This window comes from Macrotis lagotis, chromosome 3 (genome assembly GCF_037893015.1).
Source record: "Macrotis lagotis isolate mMagLag1 chromosome 3, bilby.v1.9.chrom.fasta, whole genome shotgun sequence".
NCBI lineage: Eukaryota > Metazoa > Chordata > Mammalia > Peramelemorphia > Peramelidae > Macrotis > Macrotis lagotis.
The window spans coordinates 161,294,533-161,307,345 of NC_133660.1; the positions used below are offsets into that span (position 1 = coordinate 161,294,533).

The window sequence follows — 12,813 nt, forward strand, 5'->3', positions numbered from 1 at the left end:
AGATTGTACACTTTTGTAACCAAGGAAATGATCTTAGCTTGCTTGAAACACACATGATTCTGAGACTATAAAAATAAATCCAAGCAACTGACAGTCAGTCAATCTGCTCTTGCTTTTACCCCTGTGTTGACTCAACTCATTTCACGGACTCTATCCCTCCTGTCAGGTTCCAAGGACCCTGCGGAGGCTGGACCCCTGAAACTTATCTCTGTCCTCAGGTTCCTCATCTGTAAAATGAACTGAGAAGGAAATGGCAAACCACTCACTCCAGTATCTTTGCCAAGAAAATCCCAAATGTGATCATGAAGTCCAATATGACTAAAATGACTGAACAACAGCAAAATCACCACCATGAAGTGGTGGTTACTGATATAGCAATAATTATTTATTTTATTTTCCTGCACACCCAGAATACAACACAATTTATATCTTAATGGCAGATGAACAACTATTTGGTTTTTTTTTGGGGGGGGGGGGGGTTGCAAGGCAATGAGGTTAAGTGACTTGTCCAAGGTCACACAGCTAGGTAATTATTAAGTGTCTGAGGCTGGATTTGAACTCAGGTACTCCTGACTCCTGGGACAGTGTTCTATCTACTGTACCATCTAGCTGCCCCTTGAATAGCTATTTGGAAGAAAAATTTTATCTAACAACAGAAAAAATGTCAGAAAGAACTGAGGAAGACAAGAAAATATTGACTTCTGACCCCTCAGTCACCAACCCTTGACAGAGTGAGGTGGTCCCCTGTCAACAAAAGAAGGCTAACTCCTGATCTTGCTCAGGATAAGCCTTTTTTCAAACACTGTTGCTACCCTCTTCAGTTATATTCCTAATTGAATAACACTATCAAATTCAGAGATGCTTCTAGGGTTCTAACTAAAAAGAAGCCACAAACACTGTGGATGCTATTTTTTTATTTTTTCTAGAAGTTGACAGCCCAGGGGAGGAACAGAATCAACGACCTAGAGCTTCTGACTGGAGTCTGGATTACCCCAAAAGGTGAGCCTCCAAGTCCTCAGTGAGTAGAGAGAAACACAGTCATCTGATATGTCAGGAGATAGTGTTAGGAGAATCCTGCTATGTCCTTAACTTCTTTTGTCCTTCCTTTTCCTTCTCTTGTTTTCTTTACCTTTTTGCTCCCTGTGTCCATCTTCTTAAAGGAGAAAATTTTCAATTGGCAAAGGAAAGAATAACAGAATCTTAGAGTTGTCAAGGACATTAAAAGATATGTAGGGTCACAGGATTTAGAGGTCAAAGGTATTGTTGAAAGTATTTTAAATTATGTAGCTTAGTTAGATCATTAAACTGAGCCCCATAGAGATTAAGTGACTAAGTCAAGGTCACAGAGTAAGTATCCTGTCTAGCCCATAAATTGATGCTTTAGTCCTCTTCATGATATCCTTCTGACTAGGTTAGGACTCCTATGAGAAGCTGGGATCTAGTTTTCCCAGAGGCAGGTTGGTCACAGAGTGTGGTAGACTATTAAGTCAAGCTCAGTATTAAAATGACTACCTTTTAATTTTTTTCTTTTTAATTTTATTTTATTCTGAATTTTATAAATAAAACAAGCATTTCTGTTAACACTGTAAAACAGAAAAAAAGATTGTATTTGAAATGCAAAACTATTATTCACAACTTGATATCCCTTTTAAATATAACAGTTATCAGGTTAAATAAAATAAAAAAATAAAACAAATATTGGGGGCAGCTAGATGGTGAAGTGGATAGAACAGTGATCCTGAAGTACCAGGAGTGCCTGAATTCAAATCTGGCCTCAGATCTTGGACAAATGACTTAATCCCATTGCCTTAAATAAATAAAATTTAAAAAAAACAAATATTAAAAGTTATCCGGGGGCTGCTAGGTGACAGTGGAGAAAGCACCAGCCCTGGAGTCAGGAGTACCTGAATTCAAATCTGGCTTCCAACACTTAATAATTACCTAGCTGTGTGGCCTTAGGCAAGCCACTTAATCCCATTGCCTTGCAAAAAAAAAAAACTAAGAAAAATTTATCAAGCAACTTCCACTCTAAAAATGGCTGCCATTAGACACAAATGTGTGTGGGGGGGAGGGTGTTTTTAACCCATTATCTTTAGGAATTTCACCAATGTGCTGCTCTAATAGTAATTCATTTTTATGGGGCCAGGTAGAAGAAACTATCCATTTTAGGTATTCAAAAAAAAAAAAAAAGGTAAAAAGTGGTCCCAATCTGGAACTCCTACTTTATTTACCTGTTTTTGTAGAACTAAATCCTCAGAGACTTTCCCAAGCTTGTGATTCTCTGCTGCCAGAGAGAGTATCCTATTGGCTCCATTAGGCCATGCCTTCACATTGTTTCAGAGAATCATCAGGTTACTTTTTTAACTTTTCTTGTAAACTTCTAAAGTTCCTAGGGGTAAAAACTGGCCAATCACTAGCTGTTTCAGTGTGTAAAACACAATCCAGGATGGAGTAACAAGGTTAGCCCAGGAATGAATTTCCAAATCTCTTCCTCGCTGATGCTCCCATTCTCTTCTCTTATGGCTCTGATTTCTTTGGGTCAGAGGCCTTATTTTCAAACCCAGGCCTCTTGATTCTTGGCTGGAGTCTGAGGTCCCAATCCCATCAGGACAGTTCCCTTCACAAGACTATCTCTATTTGCTGACAAGACAAGACAATACCAAGAAAAGCACTATCTCTGTTGCTGAACACTTTGAGCAATTTGCTTTTAGTCTTATTACGCTAGGAGTTCAACTTCTGCAGGAGCTTCCAGTATCCATTGAGCTCTTCATTTGAAGGACCCTGTTCTTTGTTCCCTTCTATATACAACTGCTAGCAACAGCAATCTAGTATACAGTTTTTCAAGCTCCCTACCCTCCATATTTGCAGTCCCCCAACTCAAATACAATGGGAGCAGCAAGGTCCAATTCCTAACCTCCAGATCTAATAGCACCCTGTTCATCTAGGTTTAATAATGTGGCAAAATGAGATATTTGCAAGTCATTGAATACTTAATAAAATGTATTTACACCTATAGTTTATGTAGAAAAGCTAACAGCAATAATACAATAGCATTAAACTTTAAATTTGTGAGATTTTGTTCCTTTCATTTCTGGGATTCTATGTATAATGAGTTTCTAATATAAAATAGTTTTGAGTTTCTATCTTGACTTCACTCCGGATACCTTTTATAATTTGGCACCAAGAAATGAACATAATATTATAGAAATTGTTTGTTTGTTTGTCATATGGTACAGTAGAGTTATCATGTTTCTTGTTCTAAAATAAGCTTCTATTGATATAATTTACTACTGCAACCTTTAATAACCTGAATATTTTATTAAAAACATTAAACTCAACACAAACAAGGAAACTATTTAGGAAATATTGAATTTTTGGCAGCCACATTACAATGTTGATACATATTATACTTGAAGTCATCCAGATAGCATGATGGATAGAGCACCAGACCTGAAAGCAGAAAGACCTGAGTTCAAATGTGACCTCAGATGCTTATCAGCTGTAAGTCATTGGGCAAGTCATTTAGCTTCTATCTGCCTCAGTTTTCTCATCTGCTAAATGATAATAACTGCATCTACCTCACAGTTGTGAGGCTTAAATGAGACAATATCTATAAAATATTTAGCAGAGTACCTGGTAAATAGTTGATGTCAAGAAATCTTTGTTTCCTTATCTCCTTTTCAACCAAATCAACCCAAGGATATAGACCAGGTGTCAACAAGTCCAGCCCTCTCCTCCTTGGTTTCATTATCTGAGGCCTAGAGAAGTTAATTACCCAGGGTCACATAGTAAGATAGTATTTATATATATGTGTGTGTGTGTGTGTGTGTGTGTGTGTGTGTCTATATATATATATATATACGTATATATATGTAGACACACATATATATACATATATATGTATATATATAAATATGTGCCCTATTGTCTTCTCCAGCTAATTTTACAGATGAGGAAACTGAGGCAAACAGGGTTAAGTAACTTACCCAGGGTCACACTACTAGTAAATGTTTGAGGTCATATTTGAACTTCCTGACTCTAGATTGGGTGCTCTATCCACCATACTACCTAGCAGACTCCAATGGTGTACAATTGCCTTTTTTAAACCCAGATGTAGGAATTTACAATTTTATAGATTAACTTCTATCCTGGTAGATTCAAACCACCATTCTAGACTATTTCACTTTTTCTTGGCAATTTCTAACAAAATAATTAGCTATCTCTTTGAGTTGTATACTCATATCCAAAAATTGGATATGCATGCCAAATGTGTCCTTCTCCAAGCCACTGACATAAACATTGGGTGCATCAAGTTTTGGATAGAGTTCTGTGGTATGTCTCTAAAGATCTCTCTTTGAGATTTGACATCATTTCATTAATTAGCATTTCTGGATTTATCTGTTCTAATAGTTATGAAATCAATTAATGGTACTGTCATTCTCCAGTTGTCCCTCCTGTCCACAAGAGCACTAAGAGATCTGTCAAACACCTTGTTGAATCAAGTCAAGCTCTTCATCAGGTGCTTTGTTTTAATTAAAGTGAAACTTCTCACATATCTGGGTAGTCTCCTACTACTTCCACCTAATGCCTTATTACCTCTACAAACCTCTTACACTCTATTCTACTCCACACATTTTATACCCAGCTAACTTATTGTTCCTTGCACAAGACCTTCTGTCTCCTATCTCAGTGTCTTCGTTCAAGCTGTCCTCATTGCCTAGGATGCTTCCCTTTATTACATTTGCTTCTTAGTCTTCCTGGTGACCTTCAAGACTCAACTCCAATATCTCCTCCTTCAGGAGGCTTTTCCACCCCCTCCTCCTCACTGCTAAAACGTTCCTCCCAGAGATGATGCTTCAACTACTCTGTAACTAGTGGGTATTGAATTATTTATAAAGTATCACCTTCATTAGAAATGTGAGCCCTTTGGGGACAGAGATGGTCTTTGCCTATTTTTGTTTCACTACACAAAGCACATGTTCTGGTCCAGAGTAAGTATTTAATTAATAAATGCTTTTTTGGTTTTGCTTTATGCAAGGTATTGGAGTTAAGTGACTTGCCCAAGATCACACATCTGGGTAATTATTACCAAATTTGAACTCAGGTCCTCCTGACTCCAGGGCCAGTGCCACCTAACTGCCCCAATAAATGCTTTTTGTCTGATGACCTCTGAACCAGTCTGTGATCTGTCTCAGAAACTCATCATTTATCCCCTTCATCTTTCTGACAGTTTCTAAGATAAAACTCCCAGTGTCTACTAACTCAACTGTCCCAATTACTCTAGCTCAAACTAAATTCTCCTCTTTTCCTATCTCATCTTGGCAGGCTAGAGATGCCCATCACACTGGATCAGTAAGGGTGATTGTTAGCCTCCGATCTTACCTGGTGTCTGACTCAGTGTAATAGCAAGCTGTAAAAGAAAAAGGGAAAGGAAAATTTTAGTTTAAAAATCATGGTGACATGGTGCTCTACATGTTCTGCTTTTTAAATTTTTATTATTTTTATTTTAATTTATAAAATAAAACAAGCAATTCCATAATATAGTACAATAAAAAGAAGATTGTATATGAAACTGTAAATCTACTATGTACAACTTGCGATTTCTTTCAAATGTACATTTTCATATAAATTTCTTTTTTTTCCTTCCTTTTCCCCGCCCTCCCCACCCCAGAGAGCTATCATTAGATCCAAATAGGTGTATTATATGTAAAATTATTCTATACATACCTCTATCTGGATACAGAAAGTAACTTCCTTCATTGGTCTTTTATAGTTAATTAGGGTACTTATAATAGTCAAAATAATCTGTTCAAATTTAATCTTAAAACAATATTACTGTTACTATATAGAATATTCTTTTGGTTCTACTCATTCTACTCTTTCATGACTTCATGCATGTCTTTTCATGTTTTCCTAAGATCATTGAGCTGATTATTTCTTATTAGAACAGTAATATTTCATCACAACCATATGGCACAACTTGTTTAGCCATTCCCCATTCTTTGCCACAACAAAGAGAGCTGCTGTAAACATTTTAGAATATATAGGCTCTTTTCTTTTTCCCTAATTCTTTTTACAAATAGAACAGATAGAACAAAAAGAAACAAATAGAGAGTAGTGGTATTGCTGGATCAGAAGGTTTATGTAGCTTAATATCTGCTTGGGCATAATCCCAGATTGCTCTCCAAAATTTGAGATTAGATCACAATTCCACCAAAAAAATGAATTATACTTTATAATAATTATGTAATCTTTATAAAATGACTGGAGATATAATAACATATCAGTCATCTAGGTAATGTTATAAAAAATAACCATCACATTTCCTTGTAGCAGATCACTTACAAATTGCATTCAATTCATTTTGTTGTTAAGATAACAATGATTTTTTTCCCATTCATTTGTTACAATTTGAAAATTGTGATTTTAAAACTCTGATGGTAACCTTGAAAAATGTTTTTATTGCATTGTACATGAGTATATTAACAGGAATTTTGTTAGTTACCTCAAACAACATTCTATGAATAAAAGGGACCGATTTTGCAAAGCAAATAGAAAAAATAAAATTCTAATTCAACTACGTAAGGTCCATCCTTTATCATTATAATATGCCCTCAATAGTCATCAAAGAAAGTTTGTAGGGCAATTTCTGTATTGCTCTACAATTCTCCCATGATGTTTTGCTTCCTTGTCATATCTACCTGAAACAAAACTACTCAGGGTAACACTCCTAGCCCATAGTTATTATAGTAATTTTAAGTAATAAAATGGGGGGGGAAGTTTTTCTTTGAATATAGTTGTCAAAAACTGAAGTGATCAGATATAAACAGCAGATTCTAGTCTTGAATAGAAAGACAAATATTTCTTCTCTTTGATGATCTTCTTTTAATATACAAGAATTCCTACACAGTTGCTATTTAAAAAAAAAACTAGCATAAAATAATAAATAGAATCTAGACCAAAAGGATCAGGAGACCTGACAAATGCTAAAAAAAAAAATAGACAATGATATTTTCATGGTAAAGGTTAGGTCATGACTGTCTCTTTAATTATTAAAAATACACAAGTATGATATCATTTAATGGCTATAAATAGTTTCTGCTCTTAAAAGTTCTAATAAAAATTAACAGAATTCTTTCTGTTTCCAATTTCATCCCTTTAAAATGTGGTAGCTTAGAAGCATCCAGGTGCTAAAGTATTGAGTCAAGAAGATCTTAGTTCAGATCTGGACTCAGACCCCCTACTACCTGTAAATGGGGATAATAACAGTAACTATCACATGTTTGTTGGGGGTAATCAAATGAGTATTTGCAAATAGGCACTATCAAAATAATTATTATTCTCTCCCTTCCCCACTCCACTTTAGGACTGAAATCCCTAAATAACATCAGATAAATGTTATATTCATTTGGAATATTTCAGAAACCTAATTTAAACTCTATATATTTAAATCATTGACATAAGAAGCAATTGATAGTTCCACTACATTATTATTTGTGGAGACAGACTCTCTAAGATATATTATTTTCCTTGATTGATCTCAGATAACTCTGAAAGCTTCATAATGATTTTTTCCCTTAGGGTGCATTTCTATTTTTACAGGATGGTCACTTTAATTAATATCAATAAATTCCATGCTTCGGGTTAGAGATTGGATAAGACCAATACTAGCAATACTAAGAAATAATGTCTTTAAGAAACCTAGAATGCTATAAAACACAAAGGGAAACAATTTCTGTCAAACACATTGCTAATCAAGCTAAGGAAAAGGAAGGTGAATCTTATAGGTAGAAGGTAATTTTCTCAATCTTCCTAAGTTTTTTTTTTAAGTTAACTACACTTCTGATTAATCATACCCAAATTCCATAACTATGAGAAAGTTGAAAATAATAGGACGAGAAAATTTCGGTCCAATTTGTTTTTAGACACATATTTAGTTAGGAACTTAGAGCATCTTTTTTCTGTATCTTGTTGATATTTAGAAAGCTTATTTTCTATCTTGAAATGCAAAATTCTCATAGAACAGAAAATAGACAATGAAAGTGGGAAAAAGTGAATAACTAAAATTTTTACTCTGCATTTTATATGATAATTTTCTGAGCTACATAATTTCTCATTCTTTTGTTTTAGAGAATAGATCTTTTAGACACTCTGCAAAGACACTCATTGACACCTTAATTGTCACTATCCAAAGCTGAACAAAAATCATAGGATTCTGATTAGCCTACTGTTCCAAAGGACAAGCAATGGTTTTAAATGAAACCTATTTGTTGACTGAAGGCTTCAAATACTTGGAAGTCTTTGTTAGCCAATGTTACTATCATGGAAAACAAAAAAGTTTTAATTAAAATATATTTGTTGAAATTCATATGCACTTATTTTTTTCATGAGCACTGATGGTATTAATCAAGATAGAATATAAATTATAAAGGCTAACAGCAGATAGGTGAACAGAACTGTAAATTTCAAAATTAATTTATTGATCTCATCTTTAATAATATCTTTCTGACATTAGCATACAGTTCATATGTACATTCCATGAGATATTTGCTTACAAAATTAAGAGAATTTCAAAAATTATGATTTGTTTAATTCAATGCAATAAATATCTTAAAGGACTTTTACGTGGAAGGCTTTTTTGCTGTTCTCTAGGAATACAAAGATATTCAAGAAGCTTGAAATATAAAGGAGGAAATGATGGTCAAAGTACATGAAAAGGTGGTTTTCAAAGGAAGAAATCCAAACAGCTATATAAAAAAAAATATTTCAAATCACTAAAAATTGGAGAAATGAGGAAAATGACACTGTTATACATTACATGTGGGCTGAGAATTGATGTAGCTATTCTAGAAAGCAATTTGAAATTAGGCCTCAAAAGTCATCAAACTGTGAATATGCCCTCTGACCTACATGATACTTCTACTAGGCCTATACCCTAAAAAGGATAAAAAAAAAGAGAGAGAGAGAAAGATAAAACAGGGTATCACTGTGAGGTATATTATCTTAGCTCCCCACCTTCCATATTTGAACTTAACTAAAATGTGGTCACAAATTATTTAAAACAGCTGTTTTTAAAAGGAGAAAAACTGGAATCTAAGAGATTGCCCAGCAATCATGGAATAGCCAACCAAATTATGCTATATAATTGTAACAATATTATTGTGTTATCAGAAATAATGAAAGGATGCTTTACATGAAACCTGGGAAGATTTGTATTAACTAATGCAGAGGGAAATGAACAGAACTGGCACAACAGTCTTACCATAGCAACAATACTCTAAAAACCACCATAAAATATTTAAGGATGCTGATCATTACAATGACCAAGCACAATTCCAGAGAGGTAGATGTAAAGAGGGGTAATGAACTCAAGATGCTGAATGAGATAAAAAATTTGGAGATGAACAAAGAAGAAATTTGTTTTAGATGACAATGCATATTCCCTCTAGAGAAATCAAAGAGATGAAGTGGGAAAAGTAGAAAGAAGGAAAAATTGTTTGGTATATAAATAAGTATAATTTAAAGGAAACTAAAATAAGGAAAAAGGAAAGCTCCAGGCAAAATTCTACAGGATATTTAAGGGAAAAGATAAGTTTCAAATGAAAGACTTGATCAGAGAAGACTTGGCAGAGAAGAAACCTGAAGAGAGCCTTAAAGGAAGAAACTTCATTATATGGAGAGTGAGTAGTGAAATCCTTTCCATGGAGCTCACATGAACGGCAGCATAGAGACTAGAGTTTTAAGGATGAGACTGAGAAACAGAGGGCAGCTCAGTTTGACTAGATGTAGGATATATAAAAGAAATTAATTTAAGATAAGTTTACGGGGCAGCTAGGTGGCATAGTGGATAAAGCACCAGCCCTGGAGTCAGGAGTACCTGGGTTCAAATCCAGATTCAGACACTTAATAATTACCTAGCTGTGTGGCCTTGGGTGAGCCACTTAACCCCATTTGCCTTGCAAAAACCTTAAAAAAAAAAGATAAGTTTATACTGGAAAGTTGAAGCTAGATTGTGGAGGACCTCAAATGCCAGTATAAGGAGTAATCAAATGAGTATTTGCAAACAGGCACTATCAAAATATTTATTCTCTCCCTTCCCCACTCTACTTTAGGACTGAAATCCCTAAATAACATCAGATAAATGTTAGATTCATTTGGAATATTTCAGAAGCCTAATTTATCAGTGTGTAAGATAAATTGGACAGAAGGGTGAAAGAAGACTTAGAGGTAGAACAGACTAGATAAAGGAAAAGCAGAGAGAATTACAATAGTCTGGTGAGAAGGGATACAGTCCTAGTTTTGGATAATTGAAAACATGGGAGAAGAAAAGATTACTGAGGCAAAGAATACAGAGAGAAGATGGCAGTAGCAGTACAGAAAGAGTGGGTGCAATAGGTAGTGCAGAGAGAGGAACAAAAAGATTTGGAAACTGCTTAAGAAAACAGAAGAATCAAAAATTTACTGTCAGGTCTAGTCTATGTGACTAGTAAGATTGCTGTACCACTAGCAGAAACAGAGAAATCATAGGAAGGATACAATTTAGAATAGAACCACGTCTATAAAATTGGAAGATTATACTTGATGATTTCTGGTATCCTTTCTAACTGTTGGTGCATGATAAGAGAAAGAAATTATACTTTGGATGGTATAGCAATCATCCAAGTTAATCTTATCATTTTACAGCCATGGAAATTGAGATCTGGAGGAATTAAGTGACTTACCTAGTGATCTGCAAAACCACGATTAAGATCTATGTCCTCTAACTTCAGATACATTGTTCTAGGAAAAATTAATTTTTAAACAGGTAAGGTTCAAGGTGTTTTAGGATATATATATATGTATATATATATATATATATTCAATAAATATTTAGAAAGAATGAACTGGTGATTTGGGAGGTCATTTGTTGGGAGAGAGGGGTTGAAATAGGAATATATATTATTAATAATTTTACATAGAGGTGATAAAAGATAACAATTGAAGCCTTCGGTAGTGGATACAGTCACCAAAGAAAAGAGTTATAGGAGATCAAAAGGCCTAGTACAGAAGCTTGAGTAAAACTGACATTTGACAATTTGGAAGAAGAACAGTCAGTAAAAGAGGAGTATACAGAGAGGTAGGAAAATTCTAAAAGTGCCATTTTATGGCAGCCAAAGAAAGTAAAGATATCACAAAGAAAAAGGTAACCACAATGCTAAACACTTCAGAGAGGTTTAAGGATGGGGATTTACCTAGATTTGGGGAAATGGAAGTAATTAATGACCTTGGAGAGAGGTCTTTAGTACAGAAATGAAGATAGAGCATAAGATTAAGGAGTGAATAGGTGACAAGAAAGTAGAAGCAGTAGGTGCAGACTTCTTTCTAGGCATTCAACAGTGAAGATGGAGAGAGAAATAATGATAACTTAATGGGATGGTAGAACCACCACTAGTTTTTTTTAATATTTTTGTCTGCCTTTTTGTTTTTCTTTTGGTATATTTCTAGTCTAAGGGAATGGTTTCCAAGAGAAGCTATGAAATAACAGAACAAGGTTACAGAGAAGACAGAGTACAGTTTAGCTTCATGGAGAAGGACCTCCAAGACTGGAAAGAAAGTAGATTAGAGAAGAAGAATAGCAAATGCTCATCAACAATGGCTTCAATTTTTTTGGTCAAATATGAAGCAAGGTAATTTGTTAAGAGAAAAGGGTAATATGGATGTGAAGTTGGGGGTTAAGAGGAGGAGGACCAGGAGGCTGTGAAAAAAGAATGGATAAGAGATGAGTAAAAAGCTTTCCATGATTCAGATAGGGCCCAGAAATTAGAAAGCAAACATTTGTAGCTGACTCAGCAAAATTTTGTAGTTTCCTCTGGGTATCGTCAGCAGTCATGGAGGAAGATAGAGGTTACCAAGGGCTGAGGGTTAGACAAACAGAAAAGGTCAAGGAGTTAGACTTAAGGGTGAAGAAGAAAAGGGAACTCTGTTTATTTAGTTGATCATGGGGTAAAGTCTGGACAGAGAGAAAAGTGAAACTAGAATAGGGTTGACAGAGCTGGAAAAAGGGGAAAATCAAGAACCTTCCCATGCCAAAATCTGCTGTTATGTAAAATATTTTCTCAAACTGAAACCTCAACAGTGTGAACCTTGGCTCTAAGAATTCTAATCAAACATTAACATTTCCAGTCAGCAAGGTTTCTAGAAAATTTTAAATATATATTAAATTATTTTACACTGGATATTTACTAGCACATATTTCCTATTTAAAAGTGGCTATCTTAGCCATAAAACACTAAAATAATTTCCTTGAAACTTGTGGACATGAAATGCCGATCAATCTTGATTACTATAAAACAAATAGGCTGGTATCTGAGTTCTCACTCTGCCATTTGATTGAGAAGGTTGCCATCTACTGGAATAACAGGGATTGAACGCTATGAACAATACCGATACTAATGCTACTGATGTCATAGACTTTCCTGTTTTAAAAAATATGTAGTTCAAAAGAAATGTGAAGTCAGTAAATTTAGAGATTCACCCACAAAGATTCACATAAACTGTTTGTGCCCTGCTTGTGGGAGAGCATTCTGAGCTCAATCTGAGATCAATCACAACTGGACACGTGTAACTTGACTCTACTATGGTGATGCCATTTTGACCATCTACGAGGACAAAGGACAACTACTAATAAATACTATAGAATCATCGAAGGGAAAATGTGATAGCAACCAAGCACTACAGAACCCTGTAACTACTTGGTCACAAATCAAGTTACTCCAAACTTGAAAATCTAAGATACAGCTGTAACATAAATCAGGAGCTATGTCAGGAACTAGC

At 34.8% G+C, this 12,813-nt stretch overlaps 1 protein-coding gene across 1 annotated transcript in view; it reads right to left on the reverse strand.

Moving 5' to 3' along the window:
• Window positions 1–12,813, reverse strand: part of SPMAP2L (sperm microtubule associated protein 2 like) — a 69,138-nt gene that overhangs the window by 49,729 nt on the left and 6,596 nt on the right. Inside the window, exon 3 of the mRNA XM_074231581.1 lies at window positions 5,383–5,410. Coding sequence (XP_074087682.1) covers window positions 5,383–5,410 — 28 coding nt within the window. The remainder of the gene's footprint in view (window positions 1–5,382; window positions 5,411–12,813) is intronic.